Source organism: Cricetulus griseus, chromosome 2 (assembly GCF_003668045.3).
Source record: "Cricetulus griseus strain 17A/GY chromosome 2, alternate assembly CriGri-PICRH-1.0, whole genome shotgun sequence".
Classification (NCBI taxonomy): Eukaryota; Metazoa; Chordata; class Mammalia; order Rodentia; family Cricetidae; genus Cricetulus; species Cricetulus griseus.
The window spans coordinates 100,392,819-100,410,428 of record NC_048595.1 but is presented as its reverse complement, the minus strand read 5'-3'; the positions used below and the strand labels follow the sequence as shown (position 1 = coordinate 100,410,428).

General features: G+C 40.5%; 1 protein-coding gene across 6 annotated transcripts in view; it reads left to right on the top strand.

The window, feature by feature from the left end:
* Unc13b (unc-13 homolog B) overlaps positions 1-17,610 on the top strand; it is a 222,291-nt gene that overhangs the window by 68,221 nt on the left and 136,460 nt on the right. For all 6 annotated transcript variants that reach the window (XM_035439913.1, XM_035439915.1, XM_027403259.2 and 3 more), the window contains exon 7: positions 2,758-2,815. In XM_035439913.1, coding sequence (XP_035295804.1) covers positions 2,758-2,815 — 58 coding nt within the window. The remainder of the gene's footprint in view (positions 1-2,757; positions 2,816-17,610) is intronic.

The window sequence follows — 17,610 nt, the reverse complement described above, 5'->3', positions numbered from 1 at the left end:
TTTTTTTTAGATTTATTTTCTTTCATATGTATGATTATTTTGTCTGTGTGTATATATATACACCACAGGCATACTTGGTACCCATTGAGGTCAGAAGAAGATATCAGATGTCTGAGAACTGGAGTTGTGAGTCACCATGTAGGTGCAGGAAATACTTTCAACTTCTGAGCCATCTTTCTACCCCATCTATCCTTTTAAATCTTAATTTTATTAATTTTTCTGTAGTTACCTGGATTCTAACTTTTTGTTGGGGGGCCTAAAACAACATTGATTTCTCACATATGAATTCTTCTACTTTAATACTTAAATTTTGGGGCTTTTTGCTGTTACTTCTTTGTCCTGCCTATAAAAACCATCATTGAAGAGATGCTGGAGAGATGGCATGTCAGTAAAGAATGCTGGTTGTTCTTCCAGAAGATGTGGGTTCAACTCCTGGCACCCACATGGTGGTTCACAATCATCTATAACTCTTGTTCTAGGAGATCTGATGTCCACTTATGGCCTCTGAAGGTCCCAAGTATATATGTGGTTCACAGATATACATACAGGTAAAACACCATTCACATGGAATAAAAAAAGTCACCCATCATTATTTATATTGGTTATAATTAATAGCCGAGTCTTCTGTCACTTTGGAGTGAGTGTTCAAGCCTTGGATTGCTGAGCAGTTTCATGGTTGTCAGCTTTACTAATGCAGTCCTACTATGTACATCGTGCCTGACTTTTTGATATCTCCTACTGGAAATATTGTTTTTTTTTCTTGTATTTGTATTGCAGTTTACTGCTTGTGAAATATGGTATATACAAAAAGAGATACACAAGTTGTTTTGGATCCAACTACCTGAAATATCCTTTGCTACTGACATTCTCATTTATGCACAAATCACCATCTTTTGTCTGAATTATCTTAATGGATAACCCATCATTCCCTACAGCTGGCATAGTCATTTTATTTTCATTTTTAAATTTTATGTCTTTGTACTAATTGTGTGCCTAGTGCCCAAGGGCAGAAGGAGACGTTGGTTCCTCTAGAAGTGGAGTTATAGATGGTTGTGAGCTTCCATCTGGGTTCTGGGAAACAAACCTGGGTTCTCTGGAAGAGCAGCTAGTGCTCTTAACCACCAAACTATCTCTTCGAGTTTCTTATAGTCTTTTTTTAAAAAAGATTTTATTTATTATGTATACAACATTCTGCTTCCATGTATATCTGCACACCAGAAGAGGGCACCAGACTTCATAACAGATTGTTATGAGCCACCATGTGGTTGCTGGGAATTGAACTCAGGACCTCTGGAAGAACAGTCAGTGCTCTTAACCTCTGAGCCATCTCTCCAGCCCTTCTTATAGTCTTTTAAAAGTGTAATTGTTTTAGTTACTTCTCTGTTGCTGTGGTAAAACAAGGCAATTTAGAGAAGAAAAAGTTTATTTGAGCTTACTGTTCTAGAGGAATAAGAGTCCATCATGACTTGGAATCCGGGCAGCAGGCACAGTGAAAGGAACAGCTGAGAACTCAAATCACAAGCAGAAAGCAGAGAGCCAGTTAACTGGGAATAATATAATATATGGCTTTTGAAAACCCAAAGCCCATTACCTGTGACATGTTCCTTCGAGGAAGCCCACACCTCTAATACCTACCTAAACACTTCCACCAACTGGGGACCAAGTATCCAAATGCCCCAAGACTATGGGGCACAGTTCATTCAAATCACTACAGTAATCAAATCATATTTCTCCCATATTTAAAGCTAGATGGCCTCCAACTACACTAGTATAAACTTCAGACTTCTTACTATGACTTAAACTCTTATTTTTTCCAATAAGCCTTTGCACATTGTGGGTGCTAAGTCAATATTTATTGGATGAATAGTTCATTGGCAGTTTAACTGTGCCTTGCCCAGAACCTCATAGCTTCTTAAAGATTGGCAAAGTTAGCATGTTTAGTTCAGATACCTTTTCCATGTAGCCCATGGTGGCCTCTAACTCTTCCTGTAGCTGAGGATTATCTTGAGTTCATGATATCCTCACTCCTTCTGCTGAGTGCAGGGATTCTAAGCATGCCTGCCTGGCCCAGTTCTTAGATTTGTTGGTTCAAGTTACACCTTCCTAGTCCTCCACTGGGCTAGAACTGAACTGTCTTTCTAGGCTGTATATATCTGTTGGTTTAGACCTTTTTGATTCCTGCCCACTCTCAAAACGTCCCTGTAATCTTGTTCTCTTTTATAGAATATTTTCTTATGGCTTCAGCACCCTTTTCATTTGTTATTGTTGTGGTGGGTGGCCTTGGAGAAGCTAGGGTGGGAGGGAACTACCAGATATATCTGAAGTCCAGCTGTATACTCTCAGATATGGAGTTTTAATATTCATAAGCATTTGCAAGGGAAGTAGCACTGTTATTCAAAGATATGCAGACAGCCTGATAGAGGTTTTCAGTTTTATCATTTGGTTTGTAAAGTCTAGATGTTGGACACAGGCATTCACAGAACCCTTTGAAACACTCTAAGGCCAGACCCTCTGGTTTCCTGGCTTGCTCTTGGTCAGAATGGTCCCTCTGCTGTCCTGCTTTGAGCCAACACCATAACTAAAGATCTATCTAGCCTAAGCCAGGAGGAAAGCAATGAGAAGTTCTGTGTATGTTCGGTAAAGAATTGACCCGAGTCAAATACTGAATATATTTATAGGTAGCAGTGATCCCCATCCCTAGCCCGCTTCTGTACCCGGAACTCTTACTATATATTTTTTTCTTCTTTCTGCTTCTAGTATTCTAGTCAAGAAGAAAGCCAGAGGAAGCCATTGCCCACTGCTGCTGCCCAGTGTTGTAAGTGAGAAATTTGTCTCTGAACTGCTCTTAATTGCAGCTACCTGTCCTGTCTCCCTCCACAAATGAGGCATGTGTTGAGTTGAGGAGAGCTGAGCTGTGTAAACAGAGGCTGTTCTGGAGGTTTTCTGTCTACCCAGGAGTTTCAGAAGGGGTCTTTTGTTTTGTGTGCTGTAGTTAGACAGTGGTATCTGCCTTGCATTGGCTAACTCTTATTCCATGGGTATGATTTTTTACCCCTCTGTCCTTGTTTACCTGCTAGTATTTTTTTAGGGCTCAGTTTGAAAATCACCACCTCTGTGAAAGCATCCTGCTGTTCCCTGTTTCACAGTATACTTCACATGTTTCTACTTTAAGTTTCCATGTACAATGTACGTGTACTGATCATACCAGACATTAGAACCCATGTCTACTTTATTGATACAGACATTTTCCGGGATTTAGAATGGATCTCAGTGTTAGAGGGTTTGCCTAATGGGTACAGGACCCTGGTTTGATTCCCAGTACTGAAAAAGAAAAGAGAAGCAAAAAGGTCATTAGAAACCCACAAAGTTTTAAAAGATATAGACATTATTCCACTCTGTATTTCTCATGTTTATCTTAATTTTTAGTGCATATTAAAGTTTAATAAAGTTGCATACATGATTAACTAAGGAGGAGAACATGTCATCACTTCTGAGATTAGTTTGTCCAGGTCATAGATTCTTTCTGGGAATGAGTCATGAATTGTTAGTCTATTGTTAACTTTTCTTCAAGTTCTTACAAAACTGCTTGAGAGATTCTGAAGGACCACTGTAGAGTTTTAGCTTATCACTCTCAGGGATGGTGGTTGTATATGTGTTGTAATTTGCTTTGCTCTCATTTTCCTGAGTCAAATGCCAGATTGCATCATTTGTAGATTAAAATTGGATGTAGTAGCAATTGTCATAATAGTACTAGTAATAATAAGAACCATAGGGACACAGGTCAGTCAGCCAACCACCAGTCAAACAATAACAATAAAAATATAGAAGTAACAGATGGAAAGTTACAATATGCAGATGTTTTCTGAGAGCTTAACTATTATTTGTTCTATTAAACTTATTTACTCTTCACAATAACCCTAAAACATAGATTCTACTGTTCCCATATCTTACATGAGGTAACTGACATAGGAAGAGATTGAATAATTTTCTGTGAATCCCATAGATTATGAGTGGTGAAGTAAACACTGAAATTGAGACAATCTTAGTTCATAGCATATATCTTGAGTCACTGTGTTATACTGCTTCCTTCTTAAAGTCAGAGAAAAACCTCCTTTCATACTTTGTACGTGCTGTGATACTCTTTCTTGATAAAAGTAAGACTGGTGCAGATAATAAAACCTGTTTTTCATATGATTTGTTGTGACCTTCTGTTGTTGTTCCTATTTAGGGTCAAATATTTAGGATCATAGAAGGGTGGAAGAATCTGAATAGAAGTTCAGGCTGTAAGCTAGAATTTAGAAGTCTTTTCCAAAACTCATTGTAATAAGTTAACTTTGACTTTTATTTATTTATTTTTTGTCTTAAACCCTTTCTCAGGATTGCTAGTCAGAAACAAATGGGATGATTATACATTTAAACCCTCTTTCTTCTTGAACTCATCTGATGAAGTGCAGTTGAAGTAGACAGCAATGCCACATGGGCAGGAGGAAAGTGATAAATAATCACGGTTTTCATTGTGTTGATAGTTTTATTTTGCAGTGAAACCTGGTTCCTATATCCTGTCTGCTTTTTCATGTGTCTTTATTTTAAAATGTCTTTATCTTGGAAATCTGAGACCTCTTGTAGTGGATCAGTACTTATCCCTAACATAGGAATGGACTTTGGGAGCCCATCACACATGGAGGGATACTCCCTGAGCCTAGACACAAGGGAGTTGGCCTAGGCCCTATCCCAAAGAATAAGACAGACTTTGAAGACCCCCTATAGAAGGCCTCACCCTCCCTGGGGAGCAGACAGGGTATGGGATAGGTAGGGTGTTAGTTGGGGGGCAGAGGAGGAGGGAGGGAAAGGGACCTGGGATTGACATGTAAAATAATTTTCTTTCTAATTAAAATAAAAAACAAAAAACCTCAAAAAACCCCCAAACCCCAAACAAAACAAAAAAGTCTTAATCTTATAGAAATGTTGCTTAAACAGTTCAATGAACAATCTTCATTGTTTTATTTTTTAATTTATTAACCGAGGACCCTCTGATGTGTTGGCCTCTGTTTAAAGGCCATCTTGAGTTAATAATTGCTTGCAGAAAGTATGTTCCAGTCAGAAGGCACCCACCACAAGTACAAAAGTCTGATGAGGTGCAGGGTTTGTCTGGAACTTGAATGCATCTCACCTGTATGTCTTCTACTATTATATTCAGGGGTTCGAGACAGGGTTTCTCTGTGGCTTTGAAGACTGTCCTGGAACTAGCTCTTGTAGACCAGGCTGGTCTCGAACTCACAGAGATCCGCCTGCCTCTGCCTCCCGAGTGCAAGAAGCTCTGTTCTTAAAAATATAAATTATCCATTCATTTGCTGTATATTGTGATGTATACAAATAGATTCAGGATATGTTATCATTAATAACAAGCTAACTCAGTAAAGTAGAAGATTCTTACTAGGATTTTTTGTTTTTTGTTTTTTTTTTTTTTAAATTTGGCTGGGCAGTGGTGGCACACACCTTTAGTCCCAGCACTTGGGAGGCAGAGGCAGGCGGATCTCTGTGAGTTGGAGACCAGCCTGGTCTACAAGAGCTAGTTCCAGGATAGCCTTCAAAGCCACAGAGAAACCCTGTCTTGAAACCCGGCCCCCCCAATATTTTTTGGTCTTAGGAAAGAACTCAAAATAGGATTACAAAATCACTGTTTTGCCTAATAACAAAATTTTATGTTTCAGTGTTATCTGTCCTATTTCAATTCCCCCATCTTCCTAAAATTTTTCCCTTTTGTCTCACTATATGACTGAGTCAAGATGCATAGGTAGCATTTTTCTGTTGAGTAGGATAGATAATTTTGTTTGTTTTATTTTATTCAGTGCTGGAGACCAGACCTAGGGCCTGGGCATGTTAGGCAAGTGCTTCATCATTGAGTTACATCCCTAGCCTATAGTAAAGTTTAAGATTATCTTTTTGCATATGTATTCGCTATTAGCCTGACATCATTTGTTTAAAGGGCTATTTCCCCCATTAAATTGACTTTATGTTTTTGTTAAAATTTTTTGGGGGGCTGGAGAGATAGCTCATTGGTTAAGAGTGTTTGCTGATTTTCTAGAGGAGTAGAGGTCAGGTCCTGGCACCCATGTTGGACAGATCACAACTATTAACTGCAGCTCTAGGGAATTCAACCCCTCTATCCTCTCGTTTTTTTTTTTTTTTTGTGTATGTATACACATTAAAAAATAAATTCTTAAAAAATTCTCAGTTACGGGGCTGGAGAGTTAGCTCAGAGGTTAAGAGCACTGACTGCTCTTCCAGAGATCCAGCAACTACATGGTGGCTCACAACCATCTGTTATGAGATCTGGTGCCCTCTTCTGGTGTGTAGATATACATGGAAGCAGAATATATACATAATAAATAAATAAAATCTTAAAAAAAATTCTCAGTTACCACTACAGTATCAAACTGCTTTCTTTCTTGGACTGTTTACCAGATTGGATTCTATGTATTTGCATTAGAGATTCAATATACTTTCTTAAGACATAGTCCTCAGATATAGCATCAATTTTGAATTGGTAGCATGCTGCTTTTTGTATACTTCAACCTCAGAACATAAAGCTTATTTTACAGGACTTATCTACATGTCAGTCTTTTTATACTGGAGTCCCCTTTGTTTCTCAAATGGGAGATACTGAAATGGTACAGTCTGATCTGCATATTTTGTACAAATTTGCTTAGCAACAAATAGTAAGATTGTGAACAGGGCTAAACATCAGAAGTTTATGGTTGCCATATATATTTTGTTTTTTTGAGACAGGGTTTCTCTATGTAGCTTTGGAGCCTATCCTGGCACTCACTCTGTAGACCAGGCTGGCCTCAAACTGACAAGAGATCCGCCTGCCTGCCTCTGCCGCCTGAATGCTGAGATTAAAGGCGTGCACCACCATGCTAGGCTATGGTGCCATGCTTAACAGAGTCACTGCAAATAAGTTCAACAGTGATCTCCTGTACTCAGTTTTTATACATATCTGTTTTGCTCACCCACTGCATTAATGACGGTATTACCAACTATAATCTAGAAATGAATTAAAAGTGATTCAGTCTCTGGAAAAGATTTGATGAGGTGAGTAGTCATATATCTTGGCACATTGTCCTTAATCTGTAGGAAGTGTACAAGGAAACTAGATGTGCAAGGGAACAATGGGTAGCTTTTAAGTTAAAAAATTGGTTTATAGGAATATTAAAGTGAAAATAATTTTAAAGTAGGATTCTAAAAGTATTAATAAGATTGTAGTATCTAGGAAAAAATATATATACATGAACAGATGAAAACAATGTGGTTTTAGTAGTAGCTCTCAGTGGTAAAATTGTAGCACACACACACACACACACACACACACACACACACACACACACACCCTGTATATATACATACATACATACATACATACATACATACATACATACATACTGTTTTTTTGAGACAGAGTTTCTTTGTGTAACAATCCTGGCTGTGCTGGAACCCACTTTATAATAGACTGGGCTGACCTCAAACTCACTGAGAGCCGCCTGCCTCTTCGTCCTGAGTGCTGGGATTAAAGGAGTATGCCACCAAGGCCCAGCTATTTCTTAATATTTACTTTACTGTACAGTACTGATTTTTTCAAAGAATTTGTATTTCTAGGCTGGGCATGTAGCTCAGTTGAACGAGAACCTAGGTTTCATCCCCAGCACTGCAAAAACAGACAAAACCAACTGAATACTTTTAAAGACCTGACAATTTGAAGGCAGATTGCTAAAAACTCATTCTTTTAGTTTGGAGTTGGGATTTAGTTAGACCAGAGTTGATTATTGAGCTTGATACAGTTAATGTCAATAGTACCAGTGATTCCTTGATTATATGTTCTATCTAAGGAACTCTGAAGTTAAGTGTTCCCTTAATAATACTCCTGAAGGTTTTCCTAATTAGTTTCTTTTGGATGTAGCAAAATGTTTTTGGAGTCTATGTAGTTCTGTTGGCAATGTGATCTCAACTATAGTTTGAGCTTTGAAATTATATTTTAATTTTTTTTTTTTTTTTTTTTTTTGCTTTTTCGAGACAGGGTTTCTCTGTGGCTTTGGAGCCCTGTCCTGGAACTAGCTCTTATAGACCAGGCTGGTCTCGAACTCACAGAGATTCACTTGCCTCTGCCTTCCGAGTGCTGGGACTAAAGGCGTGCGCCACCACTGCCCGGCTAAATTTTTTTTAAAAGTTTTGTTAAATGTGTTTAGGTACACAGCTGCCACAGTACATGGAGATCAGATTTTAGGAGATTGTCTTCTAATGTAGATTCCAAGGACTGAACTTTGGTTTTCAACCTTGGTGGCAACTAACTACCTTTATCCCTGTCTTAGTTTTCTGATGCTGTGATAAAACACCGTGACCAAGGCAACTCATAAAAGAAAGAGTTTAATTGGGCTTACAAATTTAAAGGGGACAAGGGCATGGAGGTAGACAGTTGGGTAGCAGCTGAGAGCTCACATCTTGATCCACAAAGAGGAGGCAGAGAGCACACTGAGAATGTCAAGAGTCTTCTCAAATCTGCCCCCAAGTGACACACCTCCTCCAACAAGGCCACCTTTCCTAATCCTGCCCAAACAGTCCCACCAGCTGGGGACTAAGTAGTTAAACATGTGAGCCTCTGAGAGCCTTTCTTAGTCAAATTACCACATCCACCGAGCCATATATATATTAGAATATATATATATATACATATATATATATATAATATATGTATATATATATATATATATATATATGAAACAATCTTATTTTACGTATCAATCCCAGTTTCCTCTCCCATCCTCCCATACCCCCCCAAAATCCCCATCCCATCCCCCATCCACTCCCCAGGGAGGGTGAGGCCTTCCATGATGGATCATTAAAATCTGTCAAGTCATTTGGGGCAGGGCCTAGGCCCTCCCTTGTGTATCTAGGCTAAGAGAGTATCCCTCCATGGGAAATGGGCTCCCGAAGTCTGTTCCTGCACTAGGGATATATCCTGGTTCCACTGCCAGAGGCCCCATAGACTGCCCAGGTTTTGTCCTATGTTGGTTCCAGCTGCCAGACTGGGGTCCATGAGTTTGAACTTGCTCAGGTCAGGTGTTTCTGTGGGTTTTCCAGCATGATCTTGACCCCTTTCCTCCCTCTAAAACTGGATTACAGGAGTTTGGCTCAGTGCTTGGCTGTGGATCTCTGCTTCTGCTTCCATCAGCTACTGAATGAAGGCTCTAGGATGGCATTTAAGGTAGTCATCATTCTCATTATAGGGGAAGGGTATTTAAGGTAGCCGCTCCACTACTGCTTAGGGTCCTAGTTGGGGTCATCTGTATAATTCCCTAGTGCCAAATTTCTCTTTAAACCTATAGTGGCTCCCTCTATTAATGTGTCTCTTCTTGCTCTCCTCTATTCCTCTCCCCACTCAATCTTCCTGATCCCTCATGTTCTCACCCCTCCTTTTTTCTCTTCCTCTTTCTCCTATATCCTCCCCCCCCATACACTCCATTTGTTCAGGGGTTCTTGTCCCTTTCTGCTTCACTGGGCAACCGTGTATGTTTCTCTTATGTTCCTCCTTGTTTCCTTGCTTCTCTGGAGGTATGGATTGTAGGCTGGTAATCCTTTTTACTATGTCTAGAATCCATATATGAGTGAGTACATACCATATTTGTCTTTCTGTAACTGGGTTACCTCACTTAGGATGGTTTCTTCTAGTTCCATGCATTTGCCTGCAAATTTCAAAATTCCATTGTTTTTTTCCGCTGAGTAGTACTCCATTGTGTAAATGTACCACATTTTCTCTACCCATTCTTTGGTTGAGGGGCATCTAGGTTGCTTCCAGGTTCTGGCTATTACAAATAATGCTGCAATGAGCATAGTTGAACAGATGTCCTTGTTGTATGAATGTGCATCCTTTGGGTATATGCCTAAGAGTAGAATTGCTGGATCTTGAGGTAGACTGGTACCCATTTTCTAGAGAAATCGCCATACTGATTTCCAAAGTGGCTGAACAAGTTTGTACTCTCACCCGCAATGGAGAAGCATTCCCCTTTCTCCACATCCTCTCCAGCATGAACTGTCATTGGTGTTTTTGATTATAGCCATTCTAACGGGTATAAGATGGTATCTCAGAGTTGTTTTGATTTGTATTTCCCTGATGGCTAAGGATGTTGAGCAATTTATTAAGTGTCTTTCAGCCATTTTTGGATTCCTTTGTTGAGAAGTCTCTGTTTAGTTCTTTATCCCACTTTTTTGGTTTTCGAGACAGGGTTTCTCTGTATTGCTTTGGAGCCTGTCCTGGAACTCGCTTGTAGACCAGGCTGGCCTCGAACTCACAGAGATCCGCCTGTCTCAGCCTCCTGAGTACTGGGATTAAAGGTGTGGGCCACCAATGCCTGGCCCACCTGTACCCCACTTTTTAATTGACTTATTTGGTGTTTTGGTGACTAGCTTCTTGAGTTCTTTGTATATTTTGGAAATCAGCCCTTTGTCTGATGTGGGGTTGGTGAAGATCTTTTCCCATTCTGTAGGCTGCCATTTAATCTTGTTGAATGTGTCCTTTGCCTTACAGAAGTTTGTCAGTTTCAGGAGGACCCATTTATTGATTGTCAATGTCAGTTTCTGTGTTACTGGCATTATGTTCAGGAAGTGGTCTACTGTGCCAATTCGTTCAAGGGTCCCTCCCAATTTCTCTTCTAAGAGGTTCAGTGTGGCTGGATTTATGTTGAGATCTTTGATCCATTTGGACTTAAGTTTTGTGTATGGGGATAGATATGGATCTATTATCAGTCTTCTACATGTCAGCATCCAGTTAACGCCAGCACCATTTGTTGAAGATGCTTTCTTTTTTCCATTGTATAGTTTTAGCTTCTTTGACAAAGTTCAGGTGTTCATAGGTGTGTGGATTAATATCAGGGTCTTCAATTCGATTTCATTGGTCTACCTGTCTATTTTTGTGCCAATACCAAGCTGTCTTCATTACTATAGCTCTATAGTAGAGCTTGAAGTCAGGGATGGTGATGCCTTCTGAAGTTCCTTTATTGTACAGGGTTGTTTTGGCTATCCTGGGTCTTTTGTTTTTCCATATAAAGTTGAGAGTTGTCCTTTCAAGGTCTGTGAAGAATTGTGCTGGGATTTTGATAGGAATTGCATTGAATCTGTAGATTGCTTTTGGTAAGATTGCCATTTTTAGTGTATTGATCCTACCTATCCAAGAGCATGGGAGATCTTTCCATTTTCTGATATCTTCTTTAATTTCTTTCTTTAGCAACTCAAAGTTCTTGTCATACAGGTCTTTCCCCTGTTTGGTTAGAGTTACCCCAAGATATTTTATGTTGTTTGTGGCTATTGTAAAGGGGATGTTTCTCTGATTTCTTTCTCAGCCCCTTTATTGTGTGTGTGTATATATATATATATATTATATATATATATATATATATATATATTAGGGCTACTGATTTTTTTTTAGTTAATCTTGTATCCTGCCACTTTGCTGAAGGTGTTTATTAGCTGTAGGAGTTCCCTGGTAGAATTCTTCGGGTCACTTAGTAGTAAACTATCATATCATCTGCAAATAGTGAAAGTTTTACTTCTTCCTTTCCAATTTGTATCCCCTTGATCTCCTTTTGTTGTCTTAATTCTCTAGCAAGAACTTCAAGTACAATATTGAGTAGATATGGAGAGAGTGGACAACCTTATCTTGTTTCTGATTTTAGAGGAATCGCCTTGAGTTTCTCTCTATTTAGTTTGATGTTGGCTGTTGGTTTGCTGTATATTGCCTTTATTATGCTTAGGTATGTTCCTGTTATCCCTGATCTCTCCAAGACCTTTATCATGAATAATGTCAAAGGCTTTTTCAGCATCTAGTGAGATGATCATGTGGTTTTTCTCTGAGTCATCTTATCAAACCCAGGGTAAACTTTTATTTGAAATACAGTCCACCATTTGCATTTCATAGAGATATTTCTGGCTATTTACAAAGTGTTTGTTTCATTGCTTAAAAAAACTGTCAATGATAGGGATATGATACATTTATATATGTATGTGTGTAGCTATATTTATATATCTAAAATATCCCAAAGTTGAATCAATCTTTTGAATAGGAAAAGGGGTATAGTTTCACATATTGGTTTAAAAATATTTCTTAAAGAACGAGCTTGTCCAAGCCTGGGCGGTGGTGGTGCATGCCTTTAGTTCCAGCACTCGGGAGGCAGAGGCAGGCACATCTCTGAGACCAGCCTGGCCTATAAGAGCTAGTTCCAGGACAGCCTCCAAAGCCACAGAGAAACCCTGTCTCGAAAAACCAAAGAAAAAAAACCCCAAAAAACAAAAAACCAACCAACCAACCAAACAAAAAAGCAAAGAGCTTGTTCAATACAGAGGGTGTGAATTATATCATGAATAATAGTAACCAGACATTCAGAAGCACTGTCAGTAATACACTGTGATTTTGCCAAGTTGTAACACTTTAATTACCTTGTAAAGGATTTATTTTACCATTGTATCCAAAAGAGACATGTTTATGTAAAGTACTTTACCTTTCTTTATTTTCTTTATTTCATTCTGGTATTTGTTGGTTCTTAGGAAACAGAAGTTACTTATTCAATAGTTACTGCTATTCAACCATCAGTATGAGTTATCTAATGTGCCATATCCCTGGTCTACACCATGTGCAAGTCTTCCTCTTAATCCTTTCTTTATGTTATGCCTAGTTCATGACCCCCCCACCCCCCCCACCCCCGCAAAAGACCAAGGAGCCGACTCACTGATGTAAATGCATAAGGTTTAATGTTGGCAGGGACCCTGTCCAGCAAACTGGCACAGGAAAAGGCTGCCTGGGCTCAATTGTGAGGGGTTTTTAAAGGAAAAAACCCTCAATCAGGGTGGTATATGCCTTGGCTATTCAGGATTGGGTAAGAGTAGGTGACCTTTGGATTCATTGAATAGGGGCTAGGGGTATTCCACAATTGTTACTAACAGTTGCCCACAGGGGCAGTTGTGTCGAGAAGATGTTAGTTACCAAAATTAGTCATTGCCTGACCGCCAGAATGAGGTCACTTTGTCTGGGGTGGGCACAGTTTGGGTGTTCCTTGGAACTATTTATGGTTCCTGGGCTGGAGCTGAATCAGCCTTATGCCACGCAGGGAATTTCTCAGGGTGGCTTTTTCTGAGGATGGAGTTAGCTCCATCCTCTCCAGTTTACCTTGCTCTTACACTTTACTCTCTGTTTCTGTGCAAAGCTGTTCACTGCTGCTATATGTCAAATTTCTGATGTCTTCCCTAGCAAGAGATAGAGAAATAGACCACTCTGTGTGTGTAACCAGATATCCATCTCCATGTCTGTTCTAATGGATAACGGTTTCTTTAAAACACAGGATGCCAGTTGGCAATACTGATCTTAGTCTGTTTCTCTGTTTAACATGGTCGAGATTAGCTTTAAGCTTATGAGATATGCTGGGTACCTCTCAAAGAGATACTTGCTTTCCCAGTGAGATGGTGTACAATGGATAAGTTTGTCTATCTCTTTCTGGTTTAGAATGCTTTTTTATTCTGAACTCACCCTATCTCAAAAGAAGTGAACCCAACAGGTAATTTCTGAATCGAGGCTTGATCATACAGATATGTGATTATTATACCAGCATTTTATGCTGGAGGACACCAAATTGAGAGGACTTGGCACTTCCTGACCATCATATCTAATAACCTTCCCAAGTGTCTAGACATAAAGGAAGCTGGCTTCCACCAGAACATGTGGCCTGTTTTGCAGGTGATTTGGCTCCTACTTACATGCATCTGTAACATGAATTAATAAAAGACCCAGAAACTGATACTGGGGTTCAAACTTCAAGCTGAATATCAGAAAAGCAAAGCAGCTGGTCGTCATTGGCTTCTTACCTCTACCTTAGGCTGAATGTGCTGATCCTGTCTCCACAGTCTCTCACCGAGCCTCAAACTATAACCTCTCCTCAGCATAGCTGGAGAATGAATCCCTACTGAATCCTGATACTGACTTACATACCTGTTATGAGTCCCGGGATTAAAGGTGTGAGCTATAATTCTCTTTCAGACTAATTCAATTGTGTGTTGATCTTGGTGGCCTTGGACTCACAGAAATCTGTCTGCCTCTTAATCCTGAGTTCTAGGATTAAAGGTGTGTACCACTACCTCCTAGCTTCTGGCTGCTGGGATTAAAAGTGTGTGCCACCACTACCTGATCTCTATAGCTTGAGGCTTACTTTGAGTTTTGAATCCTCAGTCAAGCTTTAATAAGTCATAAATAATATATCACTACATGCATCTCTTCGAGATCTTGTATTCCCACTCTTTCAAATGGTACTAGAATTCTCTCACAAGCAAATAGGTGAATCCATGAATATAATATTGCCTATTACCAGTGATCTAGATAGAGCCCCTCACTGTAAATTTTGAAGTAGAACTCAAAGTCTAGTCTTCATGATCTTCATAGTGCCATATTGTTCCACAGCAGTCTTCTTTAAGACATTAGCATGGCCTGCTAGGATTGTTTGTCTTTCCTAGTGCTCTTCCTGCCTCCCTCTCTCCTTCCTCCTTTCCATCTATCCTTCCCTCCTTCCCTTTTTTTCCTGACAGGCTTTTGCTGTGTAGCTCAAATTTGCCTTGAGTTTGCAATCCTGCCTACATTTTTTTTGTCATGCTTTAGTTTTCTATTTGTGTGTGTGTGTGTATCTTGTGCCCCTCCTCCCCTGCACACCAGCCAGCCACAGGACATGTATGGTGGTCAGTGGACAAGTTGTAGGAATTGATTTTTTTCCCCCTTTCCACTCTGTGGGTTCCAGGGATTAAACTCAGGTTGTCAGTCTTTCTGGCAGCAAACACCTTTTCTTGGGAGGCCCTGTTGTCAGAGGTTGCAGTCTACCACGGCCTGGCAGCTCTCTCAGAGCTCACCAACATGGAGGAGCCCCCACCCTTAGCAGAGGACTTCCTACTCTCTATCTGACCTTATTTGGAGAATGTCTCTAGGCCTGGATGCTTGACTTATCTCTAGGTAAATGCTCTTTCCCTGCTGCCCATAAAATAATTAGGTGACATGTTCCAGCTATTTTGATTGGGCCGTGCTGCTACTAATCCAGCTATGTGATAGCATCATGCCACTGAATGCAAATTAGATGATCCCCCAGCTACCATCCCCAACCTATATGCTCCCTATGCTCTGGAATAAAGCTGACCTGCCTCACTGAAGTCTCCAAGAAGGCTATTTCTGTCATGCTCACAGACTGGACAAGGCCCCGCCTGCCACTTCTACCCCCTTTGCCCTTGTGGCCCTAGTTGGCAATGGATCATGGGGAAGGAAGGGAACTGTACACCTTTGCATGCTAAAATATCTCCTTTGCCCCTTTACTTATCTTGTAATTTTTAATATTTTTTGTGTGCTCTATGTCAGTGTGTGCATATGCAGGCCACTGTGTGTGCCTTTGTGAAATCTAGAGGTTGACATCAGATGCCTTTCTCAGTTGCTCTCCATCTTACTTCTTGAGACAGAATCTCTCACTGAACTTGAGCCCACCAGTTGACTAGATTGTCTGACCAGCAAGCCCTTTTGGTGTTCTCCTGTCTTCACTTCTCAGTACTAGGATTACCGGAATGTGGACTGCCACACCTGGCTTTTTACATGGGTGCTAGAGATCTGAATTCAGGTCGTCATGTTTGCATAGTAAGCATCTGATGCACTGAGCCATTTTTCTAGCGCTTGTACTCTGGTTTTCAGCAGATATCATAGGTTGGAGGGCTTTGTGTAGTGTTCCTTAGATTAAAATTATGCTCTCTGATTTCATATCACTGGTGCGTTAAAGTTACAGAATATGGTCTTGTCAGCTATAAATTCTTTTTTGTGAGTTTCTTTTTCTAAGACAGGGTTTCTCTGTGTAGCTTTGGCTGTCCTGGAACTTATTTTGTAGACCAGGCTGGCCTCAAACTCATAGAGATCCACCTGCTGCTGCCTCTGCAGTGCTGGAATTGAAGGTCTGTGCCACCATGCCTGGCCTTTATTTAACTTCTTTATTGATTCTTTGGGAATTTCACATTGTGAATTCTACTTCTGCTCACCTCCAGGTCCCTCCATATCTTCCCCTCACCCCTGCAGCACCCCCTCCCCAGAAAACAAAACAAAGCAAGCAAATAACAAAAACAAGATAAAACAAAACAACAAAAACCTCTTCCTTTCCTTCTTTCCTGCCTTTCCAACATCTCTTCATTTGTCCTGGTGGCATTGAGGCATCATAAGGTATACCCTTTTGTCCTATCAGCTTTACTAACAGATGTTCATTGCAATGAGTCACTTACTGGTCTGGGCCAAGGCCTCTGGTTTCTGCTACATCATCATCATTGGATCCTCACTGAAACTCTTTTGGTATATCCTGTGGCCACCCTGAGTCATGGACCAGTCCATGCTATATTGTTCCACAGGACCAGTCCTTTCATGAGTTCCAGCAGGTCCTAGATGGGGTAGATATTAGGGTCTGAGTTGTAGCTGAGCTGGTCAGTCTGGGCCACTACACCCATGCCCTCAGGGTCGGTTCACCATCTCCTGTGAGGGTAGGGCCAGCTCAGCACGGCCTTCTGATTTCGTCTCAAATTATTACTAAGTTCCTCTGAAGAGACACAGGCCACCGACATCAACAAAAACCCCAGCTATAGCTGGGCCACAGACCCAGACATCCTGGCTCTGGGTGAAGCACTGGCCACTCAGATCAGGATGGTTCTGGTGGCAGCATGGTCCCGGACACCACAAAGGGCTCAGATTGAGGCCCCAACCCTGGGCTTCTATGTGACCTTTGGTGGCAATATGGGACCCAGACTTCAAAACAGACCCACATGAGGTAGGACCATGGACCCAGACATGGTCCTAAACAGCAACTGGGTCTGGATGTCACATTGCCCCAGGAGACAATTTTATACTTGCCCACATATATATGCATGCATTGTTTTCTCCCCATCTTTTGAGTTGGCTTTAGAATATGATATACTGTAGTGAAATGTCCACAGCCGTCTTATATTTGATACTGGAATGCTTCTTACTTAGTGTCATAGTTAACTTCAGCTGTCAGCTTGACATAAACCTAGAGTTACCTAGGAAGAGGGAACCTCAACTAAAGAATTGCTTCTATGATGTTAGCCTGTGGGTACATTGTCTATAGGGTATTTTCTTATTGATATTGGAAGGACTAGTCCATGGGGAGCAGTACCATGTCAGGATCTGGGTGGTATAAGAAAGGTAGCTATTTCATGCCCACTTGCCACTATTTCAGGCAAACTTTTTTTTGGAAGGTATTAACAGATCACTAGCTTCCACACACCCCAAAGCTAAAATGTGATCAAGCACCATGTGAAACCTACACAGAGATTTCCCTGCTTTGTTATGATCTACCCTTTCCTCCAAGTTGCTTTTGGTCATGATAGCTTAAACTAGAACAATTAGTGTCCCCTGGATTCTTAGTCTATTATAAAGAGTTTATTGAAGCTCTAGGAAATAGCTTGTTTATTTCTAGCTGCTTTTCACAATTGAGATCTGTTTCTGGACTTCTGTCCCAGAATACAATGGGAATGCTTCCCTTGTTTTCCTACAGT